At 43.0% G+C, this 25,492-nt stretch overlaps 1 protein-coding gene and 1 long non-coding RNA gene across 2 annotated transcripts in view; one reads left to right on the forward strand and one right to left on the reverse strand.

Moving 5' to 3' along the window:
- The window catches only part of TTN (titin), a 274,604-nt gene that overhangs the window by 24,587 nt on the left and 224,525 nt on the right, over window positions 1-25,492 (reverse strand). The window contains exons 310-320 of the mRNA XM_084999975.1: window positions 8,314-25,419; window positions 7,250-7,546; window positions 6,560-7,147; window positions 6,167-6,469; window positions 5,753-6,049; window positions 4,095-4,382; window positions 3,684-3,983; window positions 3,118-3,420; window positions 2,721-3,026; window positions 854-2,620; window positions 185-478 (exon numbers count right to left, since the gene is read on the reverse strand). Of these exons, the coding sequence (XP_084856101.1) occupies window positions 185-478; window positions 854-2,620; window positions 2,721-3,026; window positions 3,118-3,420; window positions 3,684-3,983; window positions 4,095-4,382; window positions 5,753-6,049; window positions 6,167-6,469; window positions 6,560-7,147; window positions 7,250-7,546; window positions 8,314-25,419 (21,849 nt within the window). The remainder of the gene's footprint in view (window positions 1-184; window positions 479-853; window positions 2,621-2,720; window positions 3,027-3,117; window positions 3,421-3,683; window positions 3,984-4,094; window positions 4,383-5,752; window positions 6,050-6,166; window positions 6,470-6,559; window positions 7,148-7,249; window positions 7,547-8,313; window positions 25,420-25,492) is intronic.
- Window positions 4,281-5,447, forward strand: LOC146396014 (uncharacterized). The gene is made up of 2 exons (XR_014829840.1): window positions 4,281-4,453; window positions 4,778-5,447. It is a non-coding gene; the product is annotated as an uncharacterized LOC146396014 (long non-coding RNA).

Here is a 25,492-nt window from a genome sequence, read left to right on the forward strand (position 1 = left end):
ATTTCCCTGTGATGTGCCAGCAGGTCCCCACTGAGCATCCATTCCATATACAATAATGGACATGGTAGTTCCTATGAAATGTTTCTATCCCCACTTTACAGATCAGGGGCCAAAAATATAGTTTTTAAAAAAACATGATTGTTACAAATCATTGTTACATTGGAAATCAGCTGTAAATGCTTACCATTTTCATCTCTTGTCATAATAACGCCAGAAGACTGTGAAGGCGGGCTTACAGTTCCAACAGCATTTCTTGCAATTATTCTGAACTCATATCGATCCCCAGGACTAAGTCCTGTCACCGTGTACTGACACTCAGTGACGTCAGTAAAGTTGCATCTTTCCCAGCGCTCGCTCCCTTGCCGTTTCTCAATGGTGTAGGCCACAATCTTACTGCCTCCATCACGCAACGGTGGGTTCCATTTAAGTGTGATGGTTTCTCGGGTGACGTCAATATAGTCAGGAGTGCCAGGTGGGTCTAGAGGTTGTATGAAAGTTAAAGGCATCGTTATTTATGTCATCAACTCTTAATCCTCAATGGAGGAAAAATAAAATGAATAAATCCTCCAAATTCATTTTAGCCATGAATAACAGGGTTTTTTTTTTTGTTTGTTTGTTTTTTTTTTTTTTTTTTTTTTTTTTTGGTATCAGAGTCTTTTAAAAAAGAATTTTAAATTACTTTCTTAAACCAGTTTAAAATAATCCCTTACTCGACAGCTCTCTTGCCTTACTTGACAGCACTCTAGTGACAGGAAGACATGTGAGAAGGTTATATGTGGAAGAAAGGCAGTATTTGTTACTAATGCATTCATTTGCTGAATTACATACATTTGAATCATACTCAGTCACTTACCTACTGGGGAAACAGCTAAAGTAAATTTGCTTGGGTCACTAGGTGAGCTCAGGCCAGCAGAATTTTCAGCAAATACACGGAACTGGTAATCCAGGCCTTCCATTAGCCCTGTGACTCTGTATTCTCTTCCAGATATTGGTGATGTATTAACTCTTTGCCAGAGGATGCTGTTTCTTTCTTTCTTTTCAACATGGAATCCAGTAACTTCTGAACCGCCGTCATAAACTGGAGCATCCCAAGTTAGTGATATGCCATCAGAAGTCACATTGTATGTAACTGGCTTTCCTGGGGGGCCAGGAATCCTGAACTGGTGTTTTGCCACAATACTGTTGGAGACAAGTGGCTGGCTGACTCCATATCTGTTTTCTGCTCTAACTCTAAACTGGTATTCAGCATCTTTGACTAGATTAGGAACCTTGAAAGTTGTTCGGGCAACACTTGAACACACCATCTTCCAATTAGTTTGTGAAGCTTCTCTCTTCTCAATGCTGTAACAGGTAATTTCTCCTCCTCCATCATCTTCAGGCACGTCCCATGACATGATGACACTGTCAGCCTTGATTTCATCAAAGCGAATGGGCCCTTTAGGCTTTGATGGTGGGCCAAGTGTGATGACTGTGATGGGGAATGAGTTTCGACAAACTGCGTTATCGAGAATAACAGTGTATTTTCCTCCATTCTCCTTCTTTGCATTCTTAATACTCAGAGTAAGTTTGTTTTCAGTTTTACTCAAACGGACATTTTCACTTTCTTTCAGTGGCAAACCATCTTTCAACCAGCTGATGGATGGTTTGGGTTTTCCTTTATATGGTAATTCAAGGTGCACATTATGCCCAATTCTCACGGTGACTTGTGCCCCAGGGATTTCTGACAGGTCAACTTCAGGTGGAATTATAAGTTCTTTCACTGTAATGGGCCCAATAGTGACAGCATCACTCAGTCCCTTCTCGTTTCTGGCAGACACCCTGAACTCCAAGACTGACTGTTCCTTGAGTTGGCTAACCTCAATTTCACATGTCTTACTTGTGCCAGCATGTGACCACATTTGTTCGCCTTTACCTTTCCTTTCCACAACGTAATCTGTGATGACACTACCACCATCAAAGTCGGGCTTGGTCCAGCTCAAGGTAACAGAGGTCTTTGTGGAATCTTTCACTGAGAGATCGCGTATCGGAGCTGGGACCTCGGCAGCCTTCACCGGCTCTGTTGTTTCACACGGTTCCCCAATTCCGATTTCATTTTCTGCAAGAACTCTGAAGAAGAATGGAGTTTTCTCTGACAAATCTGTTACCTTAAAGGAGGTGCTAGAACATTTGTGTGACACTGAAGACCATGTTCTCTTGGTGGCATCTTTCTTCTCAATGATGTAGTTAATTATGGGAGATCCTCCGTCAATGAGAGGAGGCTCCCAGAGCAAAGTGACTGTGCCTCGAGAGACATGTTTAACCTGTAGTTTCTGGCAGGCGGCTGGTGTGTCAAGCACCTTAACGCTCACGGTTGAAGACTTTGGTTGACCCACTCCATTTTCTATTGTGAGAACATATTTGCCCGTATCATTACGAGTGACTTGAGGAATAATGAGTAGTGAAGATGAGTCAGTGTTTTGAATGCTGTATCTGGCATCACTGCCAAGGTTCTTCTCATCTTTTCTCCATGTGACAGTAGGTGGAGGTCTGCCTTTGAAGGGAATCAGCACGTGTACATCTTCACCGGCTTTAGCTATGATGGAGGTCCTGAGAGCCACATCCAGGTCAATCTCTGGTTCCTCTGTAGACAGAAAATGGACATATACAGTGAATTTCAAAGCAGAAATAAGTAATTTCCTGGAGGTACTCTTAAATAAAGAGTCATACCATGAGGTACATACCAAGTATGTCTTTAGCTTGTGCAGGTTCAGTCATTTCTATAGGTTCTCCTTGTCCGGCACAGTTTACAGCGGATACCTGGAAGTAGTAATTGACTCCGGGTTTCAGGTTAGATACCACATATTCGGTAGTTCTGACCTCTCCTTTGGTAGAGACAACAGTCCATTCCTCTTCCTCTCCTTGTCTCATGGCAACAACATACCCAGTGACAGCACTGCCCCCATCGTAAACAGGTTTACTCCAGGCAAGAGTGATGGATGATTTCGTTGAATCTGCAATTCTTATCTTAGCAGGAGGGCCTGGAGGATCTGCAATGGCCAATCATAATACAATAATTATGTAATCCTGTGCAATTTGGCCACACACAAAAGAAGACAGAGGCAAAGATGCTGCACTTACCAATTGGATCAGCAGCCCTGTAGAAGTCAGATGGTTCAGAGAATGGACCATGTCCAGCAGCATTTACAGCACAAACTCGGTATTGGTAGTCACTATTTTCCGTGAGTCCTGTCACTTTCTGTCTGGTGTCACGGATTGTCTCCTTTAGAACTTTAAACCATCCCAGGCTCTTCTTATCTCTTTTCTCGAGGATGTAGCCACTTACTTCACTACCACCATCTGCAACTGGCCTGCTCCAGACAACAGTCATTGAATTCTTGGTAATCTTTGTCACCTCTGGCACACCTGGAGGCCCAGGTGTGACTGTTTAGAAGGAAAAGGAAAGTGAGTTCAAAGGATCAACATTACTGATAAATTCTTTTAATCTTCAAATCCTATCTAAGAATATTTGTTTCATTATTTATACTTTCCACCTTGTGAAAAGGATGATGATGAGGAGATGATGCATACGAAGGTAAAAGTCAGTCAGACCCTGAAAACATAGTCACAAACTAGCAGAATAGCATATATTTATCTGTAAATTTCCAAGCGTTTGATTTTAGTTTTCTAATGAAATCATGTCTCACCAAATGCATTCTTTGCAACCACGGGGTGAGATTCCAGTGCATCACCAATTCCATATTTGTTCACGGCGCGAACCCGGAAGATGTATTCATTTCCTTTGATAATTTTGGTAGTTGTAATGATGCACTCTTCCAGATTTTCAGACACCATGGACCACACGACGCGGCTTGTCTCACGCTTTTCCACAATGTAGTGCGTGATTTTTGCACCACCATCATCTGCTGGAGGCCCCCAGAGAAGAGTTATCTTTTCGGCAGTGACGGTCTTAAATTCAATTGGTCCACTCGGAGGTCCTGGTTTGTCTGTCGATGAAAGAACAACATGGTATGTTGTAAATCTACAGAGCCTTCTAATTTAAAATTCTCAAGTTTTAGGCAAACAAAATATGATGTTGGCCTGTATTAAGCACCTACCAAGGATCTGCACTCTGATGGTGGCTGAGGCTGAGCCCATGGCATTCCTTAGTTTCAATTCATAGCTTCCACTATTAAGGCGATTTGCATCTTTGATGAGTATAGATGCAAGGTCAGTGGTATTTTCGACACATACCAGTGCATTGGTTTGTAACTCTTTATCATCTTTATACCACTCAATTGTAGGCTCAGGTTTACCAGAAATGCCAGCTCTGAGCTTCACAGATGTACCTGCTCTGTATTTGACCACTTCTGTATATTCTAGAGGCAAATCAATTACAGGTCCACCTGCAAGAAAAACAGATGAGAAATATTTAAAAGATCACAAGGACAAGGAGATAAATTGCAACAACTTCAAAGTAAGCCCATTGGCCTTTATTAAATAATATGTAGTAGTTCCAATCCTATTTATATTTTACACTTAAATTTTACAAGCCACTCTTCAATCTCAGATGGGAAGAAAGATTATGAGCAAGTTCCATATCCCAACAACACTGCACTAATTTCACAGGGACTTAACTGCCTTTGAAATGTATTTTAAAGTCTGTCAGGTATTTTATACCAGTGATGAAATAGGATACAGCAGTGAGAGCATCATTGAAGAAGCTGTGCTATATATATGTATTTATTTTAAGTTCTCCTTTCTCTAGCTACATCTGGTTCTTTTTATTTCTCTTGTCTAGTTCACTGGTATCCAAGTGGGGGCAGTTCACATCAGACCCTTGAATTCTGAATTCTCGACTCACAGAGCTATTTACTTCCGTGGATGAATTTTCTTCCAGGCTGCGCAGAATTTTTGAGAAACAGAATTAAATTTGACTTGCTTCACAGTCTCCCAAATACCGATTCAGGGTCCACAAAGCCTGGCTCATAAAGAGAAGCCCTAGGATTCTCGTCATGAGGATGGGAGTAGACACCTTTGCCCAGACACCATGGGGACCCCACCTTGAAAATAGAGGACTTTTAGAAAGAGTGTCACAAGGTACCTAATGCTCATGAATTTTAATTTTTAAACCACTGTTGGGTTGAATGTGCCACTTATTTTCCAGAATGGTCAAGTATGTGTATTTTGGACTGATGGCAATATAGAGAACATTTTGGAGTCTGATGGAATCCCCATTCAATCATTAATGAGCTGCTTGATGTTGGGGGAAGGTTATGTAAGTGCTTTAACCCTCAGTTTCTCATCTATAAAGTGGGATAATATTAAGGCTATTAGAATTAGGGGAGAAAATTCATGGAAGGCACCCAGTAAAAATTAGGTGCTGCTAATATCACCTGCATTATGCCACTGTTGAGTCTTGTACTTATTTAAGAGGAATGTTCTCTGAATAAATTCAGTCATGGTTTTAATTATTGACTCTGAAAATTTTAAATAAAAGAGTGAAAGTGCCAACTCATATAATCAAAGAACCATAAAAGGTTGAAGTGGGAAGGGCCTTTAGCTATCCCATAGTCCAAATCTCATATTCTACAATTAGGTCAAATGGCCCGGAGGGGTTATGGAATTTTCCTAAGACTCCCAGCTAAGTCATAATTTCTTCTAAAAATCTAACAAGGTACATAGTAAGAGTTATCCTACAGATTAGGACCAGAAAAAATAAGACAAAATATTGATTTCAATTGCTGTTGGGATCCAAAGTGCTAAAAATGCCTACCATAAGAGTCGATGCACGTAATGGGGCCCACAACCTCTGATGGATTGCTGATGGAACCAACGGCATTTCTAGCAAAGACACGGAATTCATACTGGGAATTCTGAGTCAAGCCAGAGACGGTGAATTGAGTCTCTGTAACATTGGTGAAGCTGGCCTTGGCCCATCTGCCATCTGGAAGGTCTCTTCTCTCAACGATGTAGCCTGTGATCTTGCTTCCTCCATCAAAAGCTGGTTGTTGCCAGGAAAGGTTGACAGAGTTCTTTGAAATATCAGTGATACGGACATTTCTTGGGGGTTCTGTGGTAATAACAGAAAGCAGATTAGTGGCACTATCGTCAACATTATTTTGCTTTTCTGAAATGAGGTTTGCCATGTTAAGTAGTCAGAACCATCCTTTTTGGGACAAATACTTACCGCAGGCATCAATGGCTAGGACTGGTTCAGAAGGATGGCTGGGTTTTCCAATACCAGCAGCATTTTCTGCATATACCCTGAATTCATAGATAAGCCCAGCACTGATGGTTGTGACTTTGAAGTGAGTTGTGCGGATGACGGTTTTGTTGGCTTTTTGCCATAAGATGCTGTTTCTGTCTTTCATTTCCAGGTGATAGCCTATAACTGCACTGCCTCCATTGGATACTGGTTCATGCCAGCCCACGGTGATGCTTTCTCGGGTGACGTTAGTGACCCATGGTGTAGATGGCGGTCCGGGTGTGGCTACAAGAGTGAGAAACATAGGTTAATACAGGCATTTAAAACATTTATGTAAACAGAAACCCAGGGTCTTTGAAAAGTTTGACCACTTACTGTATGGTAGTTTGACAACCACACAAGCAGAATCTATGTGATCGCTGATGCCAAAGCGGTTTTCTGCCTTGATGCGGAATTGGTATTCTTCTCCTGTGGTCAGTTTCATGATTTTAATCGTGGTTCTTGCCACTGTTGCAGATACCTCAGTCCATACTGCAGTACTTGTCTCTCTCCTGAGTACGATGTAGTTGGTAACCTGACTTCCTCCGTCATACTTGGGTGGCTCCCATTTGAGAGTCACGCTCTCTTCAGTTACATCACTAATCACAACGGGGCCAGTTGGAGGCCCAGGTCTGTCCAGTACGACGATGTTAATGGAAGCTTTGGTTGTTCCGCTGGAGTTGGAGGCTGTGATCTCATATCTTCCAGCATCAGCAGCAACACTTTCTTTGAGATTGATGGTCAGGTTCTCAGCAGTAATTTCAGTATTAAATCTCATGGTCGCTTTCAGCAGGATACCATCTCTTGATAGGGTCACTTTGGGCAGTGGTTTCCCAGAAATTGGAATGTCAACTTTAAGGTTTGAACCAGCTCTCACATAGACAGTATGACTTGGGAAATTCTTCATGTCAATTTCAGGCGGTTCTGCAAAATAAGAGTATGGAAGATGAAGGTGAAAAGGAGTTTTTGAAAATTAACTTAATGCAAGTAATTTCACATTTTGCTTCTACAGGAAGTTAGACTTACCAAGCTGCTCCTTAACGAGGACAGGAAGCAGAAGCTCTCTTGGATCACTCAAACCAGCTTGATTTTCAGCAAACACCCGGAAAAAGTATTCAGAATTCTCTCTCAGGCCAGAAACAACGTGATGGGTTGACTTCACCACTGCACATCTCACCCAATTTTTCTGTCCCTTTTCTAGTGTTTCAATGACATAATGTACAATTCTGCTTCCACCATCGTGTTCCGGCTTCAGCCAGGCCAGGGAAACACTATCTTTGGATACACTTGTTACTCCAAGTCTTTCAGGTGGGCTTGGTTTTTCTAAGAAAGTAAAACATCAAAAGAAAGGGAAGATTATTACAACATTTTTCCCCCCTACCTATGTTCCTCCTGCATTGTTAAAAGGAAAAAAAAAATGTTTGGCTTCTGAGCCACAAGAAACTTTCCCAGGCTTTGTCATTTCAAGTTGTAGCATTCAAATCCAGTAAGTGTCAGATGATCAAATTAAAGGATAAAATGTATCCCAAATTTATCATGGGTCTAAAAATGAGGAATGAGATGAAAATCTTATAAGAAATATCATCATACAATTTCTGCATCCACACACTACATGTGGTGCAGTCAAATTCACTTATACTTAAATTCAACGTATATTATCAAACTCCAGCTATGTAAATTTCTACGTATTTACTTATTTATTTATTGGTCTTTTTAGGGCCACACCCATGGCATATGGAGGTCCTCAGGCTACGCCACAGCAATGCCCGATCTGAGCAGCCTCTGTGACCTACACCATAGCTCACAGCAATGCCGGATCCTTAACCCACTGAGCAAGGCCAGGGATTGAACCTGTGTCCTCATGGATACTAGTCAGATTCATTTCTGCTGAGCCACAATGGGAACTCCAATTTCTACTGTTTTAAAATCAATGAAAAACTTGATTAGTAGGATTTCATTTTGTGCTATAGTATAAATTGTTCAAGATGTGAACCAAACCTCATTTACGATTAAACAATAATTAGCATGATTCATACTATACTAGGAAAATTAACATGGACATGTAGGTTTTCTTTACTCTTAAAACATACCTGTTATTTTTACTCCTTCCTTCGTTTCAGCTGGTACACCAACACCAAACTCATTTTCTCCAGAGACTCTGAAGTAGTATATTGCTCCTTCTTGTAAGTTGGTGATTTTGTAGGAGAGGCGGTTACAGTTGTTGGTTACCGAGACCCATGCTTTCTTACTGGCCTCCCGTTTTTCTATGTGGTAATTCTTCACTGGTGCTCCACCATCGTTTTCAGGAACATCCCAGGCTAACACTGCAGACTCTTTTGTTATATCGCGTACGGTAACACCGGCTGGAGGACCAGGAGAATCTAAGACCTTGACGACTAAGGTCAGTGAAGCAGCGTTCAAAATATTCTGAATTGTTAATGTGTATTTTCCAGAATCATTTCTGTTGGCATTTTCAATAGTCAGTGATGTGCGAGAGTCTGTGGAGTCAATATAAGCTCTAGTGCGGAGGTCAGTGTCTGGTTTACTCCAGGAGACGCTGGGTACTGGTCTTCCTCGGAAAGGCACAGTCATGGTAAATGAGGAGCCGGCCTTGACAATCAAGGTCTTCTTCATTTCACTGTCAAGATCAAATACAGGCTCTTCTTCTCTTTCCTTTGCTATCTGGGGATCGGAGCTATCACTGGGATCACTAGCTCCAACCTTATTGATAGATCTTACTCTGAAAACATATTCGGTTCCTGTGGTTAGTCCACTTGCTGTGTACTCTGTGCCCCTGAAGTTCTGAATGGCAGTGTGCCAGTCAGTTTCACTGGATTTTTTGTATTCTACAGTGTATCCAGTTATTGGGGTGCCACCATCAAATAAGGGCTTAACCCAGCTAATTGTTATGTTGGTCTTGCCAGAGTCCACGATTTGGGGTTTGGATGGAGGAGATGGTAAGAATACTGGATCTTCTGCCCGAACTAAGGGAGAGGTTTCACTCGGAAGGCTTAGGCCTGCAGCATTTTCTGCATACACCCGGTACTCATATTCACATCCTTCCCGAAGTCCTGTTGATTTCACTCTCAGATCGTAAACTGGCCTCTTGTTTACACGCACCCAGCGCAGGCTGTTCTTCTCTCGCCTCTCAATTATGTATCCAGAAATTTCACTGCCTCCATCACTCTCTGGCCTTGACCAGCAAAGTGTCATGAACTCTTTGGTCACAGATGTAATTTCCAAAGATGTGGGTGGACTTGGAACTGTAAATGGATCTAATGCCTTTACAGCCACACTCTCCAGGGGCTCACCAACACCATATTTATTAACACCTGTCACTCTAAAGATGTATTCATTGCCTTTGAGTAACTTAGTTACTTTACAGGATGTTGTCCTTAACTCTCCTTCACATATTGTCCATGCAAGGTGGCTTGTCTCGCGTTTTTCTACAATGTAATAGTCAATAGCTGCGCCACCATCTTCTTGGGGTGGTCCCCAGGAAAGAGAGCATTTCTCAGCGGTGAGGCCAGTTATTTGAAGTGGTCCTGCTGGTGGGCCAGGCTTATCAAGTACCTTGCAATTAACTGCCATAGACCGAGTTCCTGCAACGTTCTTCACTGTTAGCACATACTGCCCAGAGTCTCGTCGGACACAGTCTTTCACTGTCAGCAAAGTATTATAGTCTGTTGAGACGATTTCTGTTCTTGCCCTCTCTTCTATTTCTACACCATCCTTGGCCCAGGAAATTACTGGTAGTGGTCGCCCTGCAACGTCTGCATTTATCTTAAGGACCTCTCCAGCTTTGACAACAATAACATCTCGGAACTTGACATCCATCATAATTCTTGGAGCCTCAACATCGTCTTTAACTGTAATAGGTCCAGTAGATTCAGAGGGCTCACTAACTGAGTCGGCAGCATTCTTTGCAAAAACACGGAATTCGTAACGCTGATCTTCCGTAAGTTCGGTTACTTCAAAGTATGTTTCTTGTACGTTAGTAAAATTGCACTTCAGCCATCGGCCATCTGGTAGTTCTCTACGTTCAATAATGTATCCCGTGATCTTAGCTCCACCGTCATAACGTGGCTTAGACCATTTAAGTGACACTGATTTTCTCGTGATATTTGTGACTTCAGGTTGTCCAGGAGGGTCACAAGGATCTCTTGCAGGGACTGGCTCACAAGATTTACTGCATTTACCGATTCCAGCAATATTCTCAGCATATACACGATACTCATACATGAGTCCTTCATCAAGGCCGGAAACTTTCATTTGAGTATCAGTGATGAGGATTTTATTTGCTTTTGACCAAAGAATGCTGCTTCTTTCTTTATACTCAAGGTGATAGCCAAGTACTTGACTTCCTCCATCATTAACTGGCACTTGCCAGGTTACCACCATGGTGGATTTTGTGGCATGCACAACTCTAGGAGTACCAGGAGGACCAGGGGGGCTGAATGGATACTCTGCAACAACAGCTGGAGAGTCACTGTAGGAGCTCTTTCCATAGCGGTTTTCTGCACAGACACGGAACTGATACTCACTTCCTGTTACCAGACGAACTATCTTGATGGATGTTCTTGCAACTGCTTGTGAAACCACATGCCACGTTGTAGAGGTGGTTTCTCTCTTTTCAACAATGTAATTGCTAATCTGGCAGCCGCCATCATATTCTGGAGGATTCCAAGAAATGGTTATATTGTCACAACTAACCTCATCAATATGAATAGGTCCAGGAGGTCCTGGTCTGTCGAGGACAATTACGGTAATAGGAACTGTTATAGATCCAGCACTGTTTGAAACACATAATTCATATGTTCCAACATCTTCCCTTGACGCTTCCTTAATAATTAGTGATGTTACAGTCTTTGAAGAAGAAACATTGACTCTAGTTGTCTCTTTAAGAGTCTGACCATCTTTTTTCCAGCTTACAGTCGCCTGAGGTCTTCCTTTAAATGGAACATCAATCTTCAGTTGGTCTCTGGCCTTTACATTGAAAGTATTGAAAGGAAGCTCAACCGAAGGCTTTATTTCAATGTCTCTTGCAATTACAGGTACTCCCAGTTGTCTTGGATCACTTTTTCCTTTTTCATTAATTGCAGCTACCCTGAAGATATACTCCTCTCCAGCAGTCAGGCCAGATATTGTTGCTTCTAGAGTCTTAACTTGTGTGCATGTGCTCCATTTTTCACTCCCTTTAGTCTGCATTTCAACTACATAACCTATAATTTTGCTGCCACCATCACTTTCTGGTTTCTCCCACTTAATCGTAGCTGTGCTACGGGTCACGTCAACAAGAGTTACTCTTCCAGGTGGGAGGGGTGGTTCAGAAACTTTAACGGGTTCCGTTGTTTCTGCTGGCAAACCAATCCCATATTCATTGGCAGCCAAGACTCGGAAGTAGTAAGAACATCCTTCTTGAAGATTTTCAATTTTAAAAGTGTTCTTTGTGCAGTTGTTTGTAACAGTAGCATATGCTTTTCTTGTAGTTTCTCGTTTTTCAACGATGTAGTTTGTAATCTTAGCTCCGCCATCAATAAGTGGTGGTTCCCAAGCCAATGTTACCGAGTCTTTCTTCACTTCTCTTACATTCAGATTCACAGGGGCACTTGGTGAGTCAAGAACTCTGACGTTAACGAAAGCAGTTTTAGAGCCACTGTTATTTTCCAGTGTCAGATTGTACCGACCACTGTCAAATCTGGTAACATTATCTATTACCAACATTGTATATGAGCTGGTCACCTCAATCTGGGCCCTGTCAGTGAGCGTGCCTTCGGCCTTTTCCCATTTAACTTCAGGTTCTGGTCGACCTTTGATAGTGACAAATAAGCGTAGAGTAGCACTCGCACGCAGAATGACCACCTTTCTGAGATCAGCATCAAGTTCTATTTCTGGTGGCTCTTGCCTCTCTTTAGCAACAACCGAACCAGGTATAGTTGCAGGTTCACCCACGCCTTCAGAATTGATGGCACAAATACGGAAGTTATATTCAGTGTTTTCTTTAAGCTCAGTCACTGTGAACTGCTTTCCTTGTAATCCTGTTGGTGGAGTGCATGTTGTCCATTCATCAGCAGTGGCTTCTTTGACCTCAACAACATAGCCCTTAACAGGTGCACCCCCGTCATAAATTGGTTTATTCCATGCCAGGGAGACAGAAGATCTGGAGGTGTCTGTTACTTTTGGATTACTTGGTGGTCCTGGTGGATACAAAGCGTCACACGCACGATAGAAAACAGATGGCTCGCTAGGTTCACCCACGCCAGCTGCATTTTCAGCAGCAACTCTGAATTCATAGGAATGACCTTCGGTCAGGCCAGTTACCCTGAATCGAAGATCCGTTAGTGTTTTCTTGTTGCACTTGGTCCATCGAATGCCTTCCTTATCTCGTTTTTCAAGAATGTAGCCCTCGATTTCCGCACCTCCATCATCTGCTGGGCGTGCCCACGTTACAACCATAGAATCTTTGGTGATTGCTGAGACTTCAGGTGGTGAAGGAGGACCTGGTGGTTTATATGGGTTACGGGCTATGATGGGCTCAGATTCCAGAGGCTCTCCAATTCCATATTTATTCACGGCCATGACACGGAAAATGTACTCATTGCCAGGAAGAAGTTTAGTGACTTTGTAGTTAAGGGCCTGTACTTCAGTTGAAACCTGGGTCCAGGACAGTCTGCTTGTCTCTCTCTTCTCAATGATGTAATGTGAAATATTAGCGCCACCATCGTGTAAAGGTGGGTTCCATGCCAGGTAACATTTTTCAGCAGTAACTCCGGAAACTTTCAGAGGCCCTTCAGGAGGCCCTGGCTTGTCAAGTACCTTTACAGTGATGGGAATAGACTTTGTACCACCAACATTGCTGAGTTTCAGGATGTATTGTCCTCCATCACTACGTATACAGTCTTTGACAACAAGCGTCGTTTTCTGAATAGTAGACTTAATTTCCATCCTGGCGGTTGTTTCTTCAAGTTCTTTTCCATCTTTTAACCAGACGATATCAGGTATAGGTTTGCCACGAATATCAGCTTCAAGGACAAAAGTCTCTCCTGCATGGACAACAATGACATCTTTATATTTGGGATCCAGTGAGGCATTGGGTGCATCAATTTCATCTCGTGCAGTAATGGCACCAGTGCTTTCAGATGGTTCACTAAAGTTGCCAGCTGCATTTCTTGCAATTACTCTAAATTCATATCTTTGGTCTTCTACAAGTCCACTCACTGTAAATTCAGTTTCCAATACATTGGTGAAGCTGGCTTTCATCCAACGGCCATCAGGTAGATCTTTCTTCTCTACAATATAACCTGTTATTTTGCTGCCACCGTCATAGGCAGGTTTCTTCCATTTCAGTGTGACGTTGTTTCTTGTAATAACAATGGCTTCGGGGCGACCTGGTGGATCACATGGATCACGAGCAACATAACATTCTGACACTTTGCTCGGCTTGCCGATGCCAACAATATTTTCAGCAGAAACTTTGAACTCATACTCGAGGCCTTCGTCAAGCCCAGTTGTTTTGAATTTGGTGTCTTGAATGGGAGTCTTATTTAATTTGATCCATAAAATGCTGTTCTTTTCTTTCTGTTCAAGATGGTAGCCAATAACTTTGCTACCGCCATCATTAACGGGCTCATGCCATTGCACAAGCATCTGATCTTTTGAGATTGATGTCACAAAAGGAGTGCCAGGTGGTCCTGGTTCTTTAAATGGATATTGTACAATAACTGGTTTAGAATCCAGGGAGGCACTCTTTCCATACCTGTTTTCTGCAAAAATTCTAAACTGGTACTCACTGCCTGTTTTCAGCTTGGTTATTTTAATTGTTGTCCTTGCAACTGTTGCCGATACCATGTGCCAAGTGGTGGTCGTTGTATCTCGCTTCTCTACAATGTAGTTGCTTATTTGGCAGCCACCAGTGTAGGCTGGGGGTTCCCAAGATATGACCACAAAGTCTGCACTAACTTCATCAAACCGAACTGGCCCAACTGGAGGTCCAGGCTTTTCCAAAACGATAATACTGAGATTTTCGGTTGCCGTACCCGCACTGTTTGTTGCTGTTATGGTGTATTTTCCAAAGTCATCTTTGTTACTTTCTTTAATGTGCAAAATAGTTGAAGTAGCTGTTTCCTCAACATTTACTCTTGTTGTCTGTTTAAGAAGCTCACCATCTTTGACCCATGAAATTTGAGGTCTTGGTCGGCCAATAACCGGAATTTCGATTTTAAGATCTTCTCCAGCTTGAACAGTGTATGTGTTGAATGGTAACTGAAAACTGGGCTGTATAGTCAAGTCCTTGGCTATGACGGGAACACCAAGCACTCTTGGATCACTTCTTCCTTTCTCATTGTAAGCCTTGACACGGAACTGATACTCTTGTCCAGAACTCAAACCGGTAACAGATGCATTGCAGACTTTAGATTCAGCCACAACACTCCATTTTTCAGTTCCTTTGGGTTGCATTTCAACAACATACCCCAGGATCCTGCTACCACCATCATGCTCAGGTTTCTCCCACATAAGTGATGCACTGGTCTGGGATACGTCAGTGAGTGTAACCTTTCCTGGTGGGGAAGGAGGTTCGGCAGCTTTCACAGCATCAACAGTTTCCACTGGAACACCAATTCCAAATTCGTTTTCAGCCATTACTCTAAAGTAGTAAGTGGCTCCTTCTGTAAGATTCTCAACTTTAAAGCTTGTTTTGCTGCATTTATTACTCACATTGGCATAAGCTTTTCTGGTCGACTCACGTTTGTCAATAACATAGTTCTTGATCTTTGCACCCCCATCAATGATGGGTGGTTCCCATGTGAGAAGGACAGAATCTTTCTTCACTTCTTTAACTGCCAAGTTCTGTGGTGGTCCTGGGGTGTCAAGAACTTTCACAGTTACAAAAGCAGATTTAGATCCACTGCTGTTTTCCAGCTTGAGAATATATTTTCCAGCATCATTTCTATCACAGTTATCTATTGATAGTTGGGTAGAGTTTGCTCCTTTTTCAATTTGGACCTTATCTGTGAATTCACCTTCCTCTCGAGACCAGGTGATCTCAGGTGTTGGGCGACCTTTGAATGGAATGTGAATTCTGACAGATCCACCAGCTCTCACAACGATTCCTTTCCTTAATTCAGAGTCAAGGTCAAGTTCAGGTGCTTCAAGCTTATCTTCTGGTTTCACAGTACCAGGAACCGATGTAGCCTCGCCTAGACCGACTTTATTGAGGGCACAGACTCGTATTTTATACTCTTGGTGTTCAGTGAGTTTTGAAATTTCAAATCGAGTGGCTTTCAGGCCAGTCTGTGGAGTAACTATTTGCCATTCTTCTTCATCTGCTTTACAGATTTCTACTATATATCCCAGGATCTCACTGCCACCATCGTAGATGGGTTTACCCCAGGCAAGTGTAATTGAGTTTTTAGTGGTGTCTACAATGTGTGCATTGGTGGGAGGGCCAGGTTTGAACACAGGATCACAGGCCTTATAATAAACTGTAGGTGAACTTGGTTCTCCAACCCCAGCAGCATTTTCTGCAGAGACTCTGAATTCGTACTCATGATCTTCTGTTAATCCTGTTACTCTGAGACGCAAGTCTGTAACGCGGCGTTTATTACATTTTATCCACCTAATGCCACTTCTGTCTCTTTTCTCTACAATGTAACCAATAATCTCGCTTCCACCATCACTATCTGGACGGTTCCAGCAGACAGTCATGGAGTCCTTGGCAACATTTGTGATTTCCAAGCTTTTTGGTGGTCCAGGAGGCACAAACGGATTTTTCATTAGTACCGGTGCAGATTCCAAAGGCTCTCCGACACCGTATTTGTTGACAGCCATTATACGGAAAATATATTCATTCCCCTCTAAGAGTTTGGTAACTTTCAGAGAATTGGTGACAACCTCTGAAGCAACAACAGTCCAGGCAAGCCGACTTGTTTCTCTCTTTTCAACAACATAGTGAGAAATGTCACTGCCACCATCTTGAAGTGGTGGGGACCATGATAAAGTACATTTTTCAGCAGTGACTCCAGTAACCTGGACTGGCCCTTCTGGAGGGCCTGGTCTATCTAACACTTTTACATTTACTGGGAATGACTTAGAACCTGCCACATTGGAAGCTCGTAAAATATACTGTCCTCCGTCAATTCTAATGGCATCCTTTACAATAAGTAAAGCCTTGAAATCCGTGTTCTTTATTTCAAATCTAGCAGATTCTTCAATTTCCTTATCTCCTCTTAACCATTCAATGGTAGGTAGAGGCTTTCCATGGACATCAGCTTCAAGCCTGAATGTTTCTCCTGCATTTACCACAATTGTGTCTCTGAATTTTGGATCCATTGAAATTCTTGGGAGTTCAACTTCATCCTTGGCAGTAATTGGTCCAGTACTGTCAGAAGGTTTACTTATTGTACCAGCCGCATTCTTTGCAATGACTCTGAATTCATATCTTTGATCTTCAGTAAGACCTGATACAGTAAACTGAGTTTCAATGACATTTGTAAAGCTGGCTTTCATCCAGCGACCCTCAGGCAAATCACGTTTCTCTACAATGTAACCAGTAATTATACTTCCACCATCATAAGCAGGTTTGGTCCATTGTAAGGTGATCTCATTTCTTTTAACTATTATTGCTTCTGGGGTTCCTGGTGGGTCACAGGGATCTCTGGCTACATAGCACTCGGAATTCTTGCTTGCTTTGCCTACACCCACAATATTTTCAGCATAAACTCTGAACTCATATTCAATGCCTTCTTCAAGATTGACTGCTTTAAACTGGGTGTCATGGATGATAGTTTTGTTGACTTTTGTCCACAAAATACTGTTTCTTTCCTTTCTCTCAAGGTGGTAACCTATGATTGGGCTTCCACCATTATTGACTGGTTCGTGCCACTGTATAACCATGGAGTCTTTGGAAATGGCTGTGGCAAATGGTGTGCCTGGAGGGCCTGGTTCTTTGTAGGGATATTGAGCTACAATTGGCTCAGATTCCAAGGCAAAGCTTTGTCCATATCTGTTTTCAGCAAATATTCTGAATTGGTATTCTGTTCCAGTTTTCAGTTTGGTCACTTTGAGTGTAGTTCTGGCAACAGTAGCAGAAACAACATCCCATACTGTGGTGGTTGTATCTCTTTTCTGAACGATGTAATTAGTGATCTGGCAGCCTCCTGTATATAATGGAGGTTCCCAAGATAATGTAATACTTTCAGCACTGACTTCATCAAATTTAACAGGTCCTTTTGGAGGATCAGGTTTATCTAGAGTTATAATTTCAATGGATGCTGTCTTTTGACCAACAACATTAGCAACTGTGATTCCATAATGTCCACCATCATCCTTATGAGTTTCTTTAATACTGAGTACAGTGAGGTCAAGCGAGTCAGTAACATTGATTCTTGTAGTCTGCTTCAGTGGAAGACCATCTTTTGTCCAGGTAATAGTTGGCTTAGGACGTCCAGAAACTGGCACTTCTATTTTCAAATCTTGGCCAACCTGTACACTGTAAGTGTTAAATCCAGGTCTTACATCTGGTTCAATGACCAGATCTTTGGCAACTATTGGAACTGCAAGAGACCTTGGATCACTTCTCCCCTTTTCATTTACAGCCACAACTCTAAAAAGATATTCTTCTCCCTGAGTTAGGTTGGTGATTACTGCTTCAAGGGACTTGACTCGAGCACACTCTGACCATTTCTCACTGTGTTTAGCTTGCATTTCCACAATATACTGAATGATTTTACTGCCTCCATCATGTTCAGGCTTTGTCCAACTCAAAGAGACACTGTTTCTGGTGACATCATCCACAGTTATTTTTCCTGGAGGTTGTGGGACTTCTGCAACCTTAACTGGATCATCTGTGTGGGCGGGAAGGCCAATACCATACTCATTCTCAGCTGTGACTCTAAAGTAGTAACTGCAACCTTCTTGGAGTTGATCAATTTTCCAAGAATTCTTATGGCAATTTGTTACAACTGCTGCATATGATTTTCTTGTGGCTTCACGTTTCTCAACAATGTAATTTTTTATTTTGGATCCTCCATCCAGCAAAGGAGGTTCCCATGTAATTGATACCGAGTCTTTAGTGATTTCTGTGACTTTCAGATTAACAGGTGGACTTGGTGTGTCCAGGACTCTCACAGTAACAAAGGCTGACTTTGTTCCACTGCTGTTTTCTAACGTGAGAGTATATTTTCCACTGTCATATCGGTTAACATTGTCAAGAACAAGAGAGGTGAAGCTGCTAGTGCTGTCGATTATAGCTGCATCGCGGATTTCACCATCTACCTTGCCCCATTTGACTTCTGGTGTAGGACGACCTTTAATAGGAACAAATAACCTTAAGGAGCCACCTGCCCTTATATTTATAATTTTCCTCAGTTCCATGTCAAGATCAAGGTCCGGTGCTTCCATTTTTTCTTCAACTATAACAGGTCCAGGGACATCAGCATGTTCTCCAACTCCAGCTTTGTTAATAGCACAGATACGGAAGTTGTATTCATGCTTTTCTAGCAGCTTCTCTACTTCTATGTTTGTTTTGTTGATTCCTGTTGGTGGAGTGCACATTGTCCATTCACCAACACTCACGTCACATTTTTCAACAATGTATCCTTGGATTTCACAGCCACCGTCATAGATTGGTTTGCCCCAAGAAAGGAAGACGGAAGATCTGGTAATATCAATGACTTTGGGATTGTTTGGAGGTCCTGGTTTATAAATAGGATCACAAGCCTTTTGGTAAGCAGAAGGCGGGCTTGGTTCGCTAAGTCCAGCAGCATTCTCGGCTGAGACTCTGAATTCATAGTTGTGATTTTCTAAGAGTCCAGTTACTCTCAAGCGCAATTCCCCTATAAGACGTTTGTGGCATCTTGTCCATCTGATGCCCTCTTTATCCCGCTTTTCAAGCACATATCCGAGAATTTCACTGCCACCATCAGATGCTGGCCTTTCCCATACAACGATCATTGAGTCCTTTGTCACTGCTGTGATTTCTGGAGCCTTTGGTGCATCTGGCACTACGAATGGATTTTTGGCAATTACCGGCTCGGATTCAAGAGGTTCACCAACACCATATTTGTTTACAGCCATTATACGGAAAATATATTCATTGCCTTCAAGAAGCTTAGTAACCTTGCAGCTGAGGGTCTGCACATTGGCATCAACCACAGTCCAAACCAATCGGCTGGTTTCTCTCCTTTCCACGATATAATTTATGATATCACTGCCACCATCTTGCAGTGGGGGTTTCCAAGCTAGTGCGCATTTTTCTGCTGTAACTCCTGATATAACAATAGGTCCTTCAGGTGGCCCTGGTCTATCGAGAACTTTGACGTTTACAGTAACTGATTTCTCTCCCGCAACATTTTTGGCCTTCAGTATGTAATTTCCACTGTCAACACGCACTGCATCTTTAACACTGAGACTGGTGGCAAAATCAGTGCTCTTTATTTCTAATCGAGCTGTATTTGAAAGCTCCTGATCACCTTTTATCCACTGAGTGGTTGGTATTGGTTTGCCATAGATATCTGCGTCAATCTTGAATAACTCACCAGCATGAACCACAATTGTGTCTTTGTATTTTGGATCCATACGAATTCGTGGTGGTTCTACCTCGTCTCTTACTGTTATTGCCCCTGTACTTTCTGAAGGCTCACTAAACACTCCTGCAGCATTTCGAGCTATAACCCGGAACTCATATCTGTTATCTTCAACTAGGCCAGTTACTTCAAACTGAGTGTCAATGACATTGGTAAAACTGGCTTTCATCCAGCGGCCCTCAGGCAGTTCTTTCTTCTCAACAATATAACCAGTGATCTTGCTTCCACCATCATAAGTGGGTTTCTTCCACTGAAGAGTCACAGAATTCCTTGTGACAATGATTGCCTCGGGCTTTCCTGGTGGGTCGCATGGATCACGGGCTGTGTAGCATTCTGACACTTTACTTGGCTTGCCGATGCCCACAATGTTCTCTGCGGAGACTCTGAATTCATATTCAATGCCTTCATCTAGGCCAGTTGTTTTAAACTTGGTTTGAGGAATAGGTGTCTTGTTCAACTTGACCCAGAGGATGTTGTTTCTTTCCTTGCGTTCTAGATGATAGCCAATGACTTTGCTGCCTCCATCACTGACTGGCTCGTTCCACTGTACTTCCATGCTGTCCCTGGAGGAGTGTGTCACGAACGGTGTGCCAGGGGGACCAGGAACTTTGAATGGATACTGGGCTACAATAGGCTCTGAAGTGAGATAGGTGCTCTTTCCATATCTGTTTTCAGCGGCAATCCTGAACTGATATTCACATCCAGTCTTTAATCTGCAAGCTTTTATTGTAGTCCTTGCAACAGTAGCTGACACAATATGCCAGGTGGTTGTGGATGTGTCCCGTTTTTCTACAATGTAGTTATTGATAGAACTTCCACCATCATACTTAGGTGGGCCCCAGGAGAGAGTGATGCTGTCAGCAGTCACTTCCTCCATTTTAACTGGTCCTGTTGGAGGCCCTGGTTTGTCAAGAACGATAATATTAAGGGTTTCAGTAGCTTCACCAGCCGAGTTAGTCAGCTTAACTACATAATGTCCAACATCTTCTCGGCAGGCCTCCTTTATCGTCAGCAGTGAGTTATTTTCTGTGCTCTCTGCATTTACTCTGGTTGTCTGCTTCAGTGGCACATCATCTTTATGCCAGGTTACAGCTGGTATAGGGCGTCCAATGAATGGAACGTCAACTTTGAGGTCTTCACCTGCCAATACGGTGTAAGTATTGAACAGGAGTTTGAAGGCTGGTGGAATGACAAGATCTTTGGCAATCACTGGCACACTCAGTTGTCTTGGATCGCTGATGCCCTTTTCATTCTGAGCTGAAACACGGAAAGAGTACTCTTCACCCTGAATTAATCCAGTAATAGTGGCTTCAGTGACTTTGACTGTGGCACATGTGACCCATTTGTCACTGCCTTTGCTCTGCATCTCTACAATGTAGCCTAGAATTCGGCTGCCTCCATCATGCTCAGGTTTCTCCCAAGAGAGTGACACACTATTTCTTGTGACATCCACCAAAGTTATTTTTCCTGGAGGGAGAGGTCTTTCTGATGCTTTTACAGATTCTGCGGTTTCAGCTGGCAGCCCGATGCCATATTCATTTTCAGCAAGAACCCTGAAGTAGTAACTACAGCCTTCTTGGAGCTGGTCTACCTTCCAGGAAGTCTTATGGCAATTTGTTGCAACAGTTGAATATGCCTTCCTTGTGGATTCCCGCTTTTCAACAATATAGTTCTTTATTTTTGAACCTCCATCAAGCAGAGGAGGCTCCCATGTGAGTGTAGCCGATGTCTTAGTGACCTCCTTTACCTTCAGATCCTGTGGAGGGCCTGGTGTATCTAGCACTCTGACGTTGACAAATGCAGACTTGCTGCCTGAGCTGTTCTCTATAGTTAGTATGTATTTGCCACTGTCAAATCTGTTTACGTTTCCAACGATAAGGAGGGTATAAGAGCTTGTGGATTCAATGCTAGCTTTATCTAAAGATTCCCCATGTTCCCGGGTCCACTTCACCTCTGGTGCAGGTCTTCCTTTGATTGGAACAAAGAGTCTCAGGGTACAGCAAGCTCTTATAATAACAACTTTGCGCAGGTCAGCATCCAGTTCAATCTCTGGAGGCAGCATCCTGTCTTCAGCCTTTGGAGTTCCAGGAACAAGCGCTGGTTCCCCGATGCCTTCAGAATTCATGGCATAGATGCGGATTTTATATTCCTGATTCTCTACAAGGTTGGTGATGGTGTAAGAGGTTGCCTTGAGCCCGGCTGGTGGTGTGACAATCTTCCATTCGTCTTCTTCCGGCAGGGCGATCTCAACCATATACCCAGTGATCTCGGAACCACCATCATAGATAGGTTTGTTCCAAGCAATTGAAATGGATGATCTGCTTGTATCTAAGACACGTGGGTTACCTGGTGGGCCCGGTTTAAACACAGCATCACAAGCTTTATAAAATGGACTGGTGGCACTTGGTGCACTGATTCCAGCAGCGTTCTCAGCCATGATCCGAAACTCGTATTCATGTCCCTCTGTCAGTCCAGACACTTTATATCTTAAATCAGTAAGGGTTTTTTTGTTGCATTTCACCCACCGTTGGCCAGCTTTGTCGCGCCGTTCCACAATGTAATTGATGATTTCACTTCCACCATCAGAGTCAGGATGTCCCCAGCAGACAACCATGGAATCTTTAGTAATAGTTGTAACTTCAGGGTTTTTGGGTGGATCAGGAGGTCCATAAGGATCTACTGCAAGCACAGGCTCTGATTCCAGTGGCTCTCCAACCCCATATTTATTTACAGCCATGACACGGAATATGTATTCATTGCCTTTCAACAGTTTAGTGACCTTTAGCTTTGTGACTTGCACTTCGGAGGCTACGTTCGTCCATGCCAATCTGCTGGTTTCACGTTTCTGAACCACGTAATAATCAATTTTGGCGCCTCCATCATCCAGTGGAGGCAACCATGACAATACACATTTTTCTGATGTCACTTCAGATACAGCCAAAGGTCCTTCAGGTGGGCCTGGTCTATCAAGAACTTTAACATTGAAAATGTGTTTGGCAAAACCACCGGGATTAGTTGCTGTAAGGACATAGGCGCCACCATCCCTTCTTAGTGAATCCTTGTTTACCAGATTAGTAGAGAAATCTGCAATTTTAATTTCTAATTTGGCTGTGTTTTCAAGCTCCTTTCCATCTTTGGTCCATTCCATTGTTGGAGGTGGGCGACCTGAAACGTCAGCTTCCAGCTTGAATGTTTCACCTGCTTTTAATATGATTGTGTCCTTAAATTTGACGTCTACCATTATCCTTGGTGCCTCAATGTCATCCTTGCATGTGATAGCATCTGATGGTTCGGATGGTGGGCTAATAGCACCAGCAGCATTTTTGGCAATCACGCGGAATTCATATGCGGCATCTTCTGTTAGGCCGCTGACTGTAAATTCATTCTCCAAGATGTTGCTGAAGTTGGCCTTTAGCCACCGTCCATTAGGAAGATCTCTCTTTTCGACTATGTAACTGGTAATTTTAAAGCCTCCAGTATACTCAGGCTTAGCCCATTTAAGTGTCACTGTGTTTCTAGTAATATTTAGAGGAATTGGTTTCCCAGGTGGGTCAATGGGATCCAGAGCTAACATAGGTTCAGATGGTTTGCTCGGCTTGCTTTTGCCTGCCATGTTTTCTGCGATCACCCGGAATTCATAAGCAATGCCATCCGTAAGTCCACTTGATTTGAAAATGTTGCCTGGTACTATTGTTTTGTTCACAGTCTGCCAGAGAATACCATTTCGTTCTTTTCTTTCGATGTGATATCCTAAAATGGGGCTTCCACCATCAGAAAGAGGCTCGTGCCAGCTAATTGTTATGGAATCTTTGGTAACTGCAGTTACCTGAGGGGTACCAGGAGGCCCAGGAACCTTAAATGGATAGTTGGCGACTACAGGTGCTGATGTGATGCCTGGTCCAACTCCGTATCTGTTTTGAGCTTTTACTCGGAATTGATATTCCACCCCAGTAGTGAGGCGAGTGGCTTTATAGGTAGTGCGTATGACGGTGGTTGCTAACTCAACCCATGTGGTACTGTCGGTCTGTCGCATTTCTACCACGTAGTTGCTTATTGGCACACCCCCGTCGTTCTCAGGTGGCTCCCAAGAGAAGGTGACAAAATCAGATGAAACTTCATCAAATTTGATTGGTCCAGTCGGCGGCCCTGGGATATCATGGACTTGAATGGTGATGACGTCCCCAACCTCTCCCACGATGTTCCTTGCTGTTAATGGGTAGGGCCCACTATCACTTCTTACACACTCATTGATATTTAAGATGGTTGAGGTTGCTGTATTTTCAAAGTTAACTCTCTGTGTCTGTTTAAGAATCTGGTCTCCTTTTTTCCATGTCACCGTGGGCTTTGGTCGACCAAGCACTGGAATTTCAACTTTGATGTTGTCACCAGCTTTGGCAATGACTAATTTCTGATAAATGCCACGGAGATCCAATTCTGGAAGCATTGTCTGCTCCTTGACAATGACGGGTCTGCTTTCTCTCGGGGCACTTCTCCCTGCACTGTTCACTGCCATCACCTGGAAGGTATATTCTTCCCCTTCAGTTAGATTCTTCACAACACATTCTAACCCCTTCACGGTTGTGATGTGGGTCCACTGGTCTGAGCCTTTTCTTTGGGCTTCAATCACATAGCCAGTGATCTTACTGCCCCCATCGTGTTTGGGTTTAGGCCACGCCAGGCTGACTGTGCTCTTAGTTATGTCCATAATGTTAAGACTGTCTGGTGGTGACGGCGCTTCGGAGGCTCTTACAGGCTCTGTTGTTTCCGCTGGCTCCCCAATTCCGTATTCATTTTCTGCCATCACTCTGAAGAAGTATTCACATCCTTCCGATAAGCCAGTAACTTTATATGTACACTTATGGCACTTAGTGGTGACTGTGGAGTAAGATTTCCGTGTCGCTTCTCGTTTCTCCACAATGTAGTTTGTTATACGTGAGCCCCCATCTATCAGAGGGAGGTCCCAGTGCAGGGTGACACTCTCCTTTGTGATGTCAGTAGGCCTCAGGTTAAGGACGGGTCCTGGGGTGTCCAAGACTCTAACATTAACAAAGCCACTTTTCTTTCCAGCAGGGTTTTCAATGGTCATCACAAATTTACCGGTGTCATATCTGTTACATTCTGGGATAATCAGGAGAGTGAATGATTCTGTATTCTCGATGTTAGCTCGGTTTTTAAGGTTGATATCGTCTTTGGTCCATGTCACTTCAGGAGCAGGACGACCTTTAATGGGCACAAATATTCTAATACTGAGACCCGCTCTCACAACAAGCGTTCTTCGAAGCTCGGCATCTAGTTCAAAATCAGGAGCCATCTCTCGTTCTACAATTTCAACATTTGGGATCACGGCTGGCTCCCCAACACCTGCGTCATTGATGGCACTGATTCTAAAGTTGTATTTTTCTTTAGTCTGAAGGTCAGGGACAACAAACTCAGTGATTCTGAGGGCAGTTCCTGTTGTATCCTTTATCCAGGCATCCTCTCCGACTTTTTGATGCTCTACGACATAGCCAGTGATTTCAAGGCCACCATCATAGTGAGGCTTGCCCCATGCCAAAGAAGCAGATTTCTTGGTAGTATCAGTGACACGTGCGTTTGAAGGTGGTCCTGGGGGATCTGAAAAAGAAAGACACAAAAGTGTTAAGAGTTTTGCTTTTGTATAAATTACATAAAATATTGGCACCCCCAA

Source organism: Sus scrofa, chromosome 15 (genome assembly GCF_054392235.1).
Source record: "Sus scrofa isolate SSC_HxYL_T2T_F1_AM1 chromosome 15, Sscrofa_HxYL_maternal_Yorkshire_Landrace_v2.0, whole genome shotgun sequence".
In the NCBI taxonomy this organism is placed as follows: Eukaryota; Metazoa; Chordata; class Mammalia; order Artiodactyla; family Suidae; genus Sus; species Sus scrofa.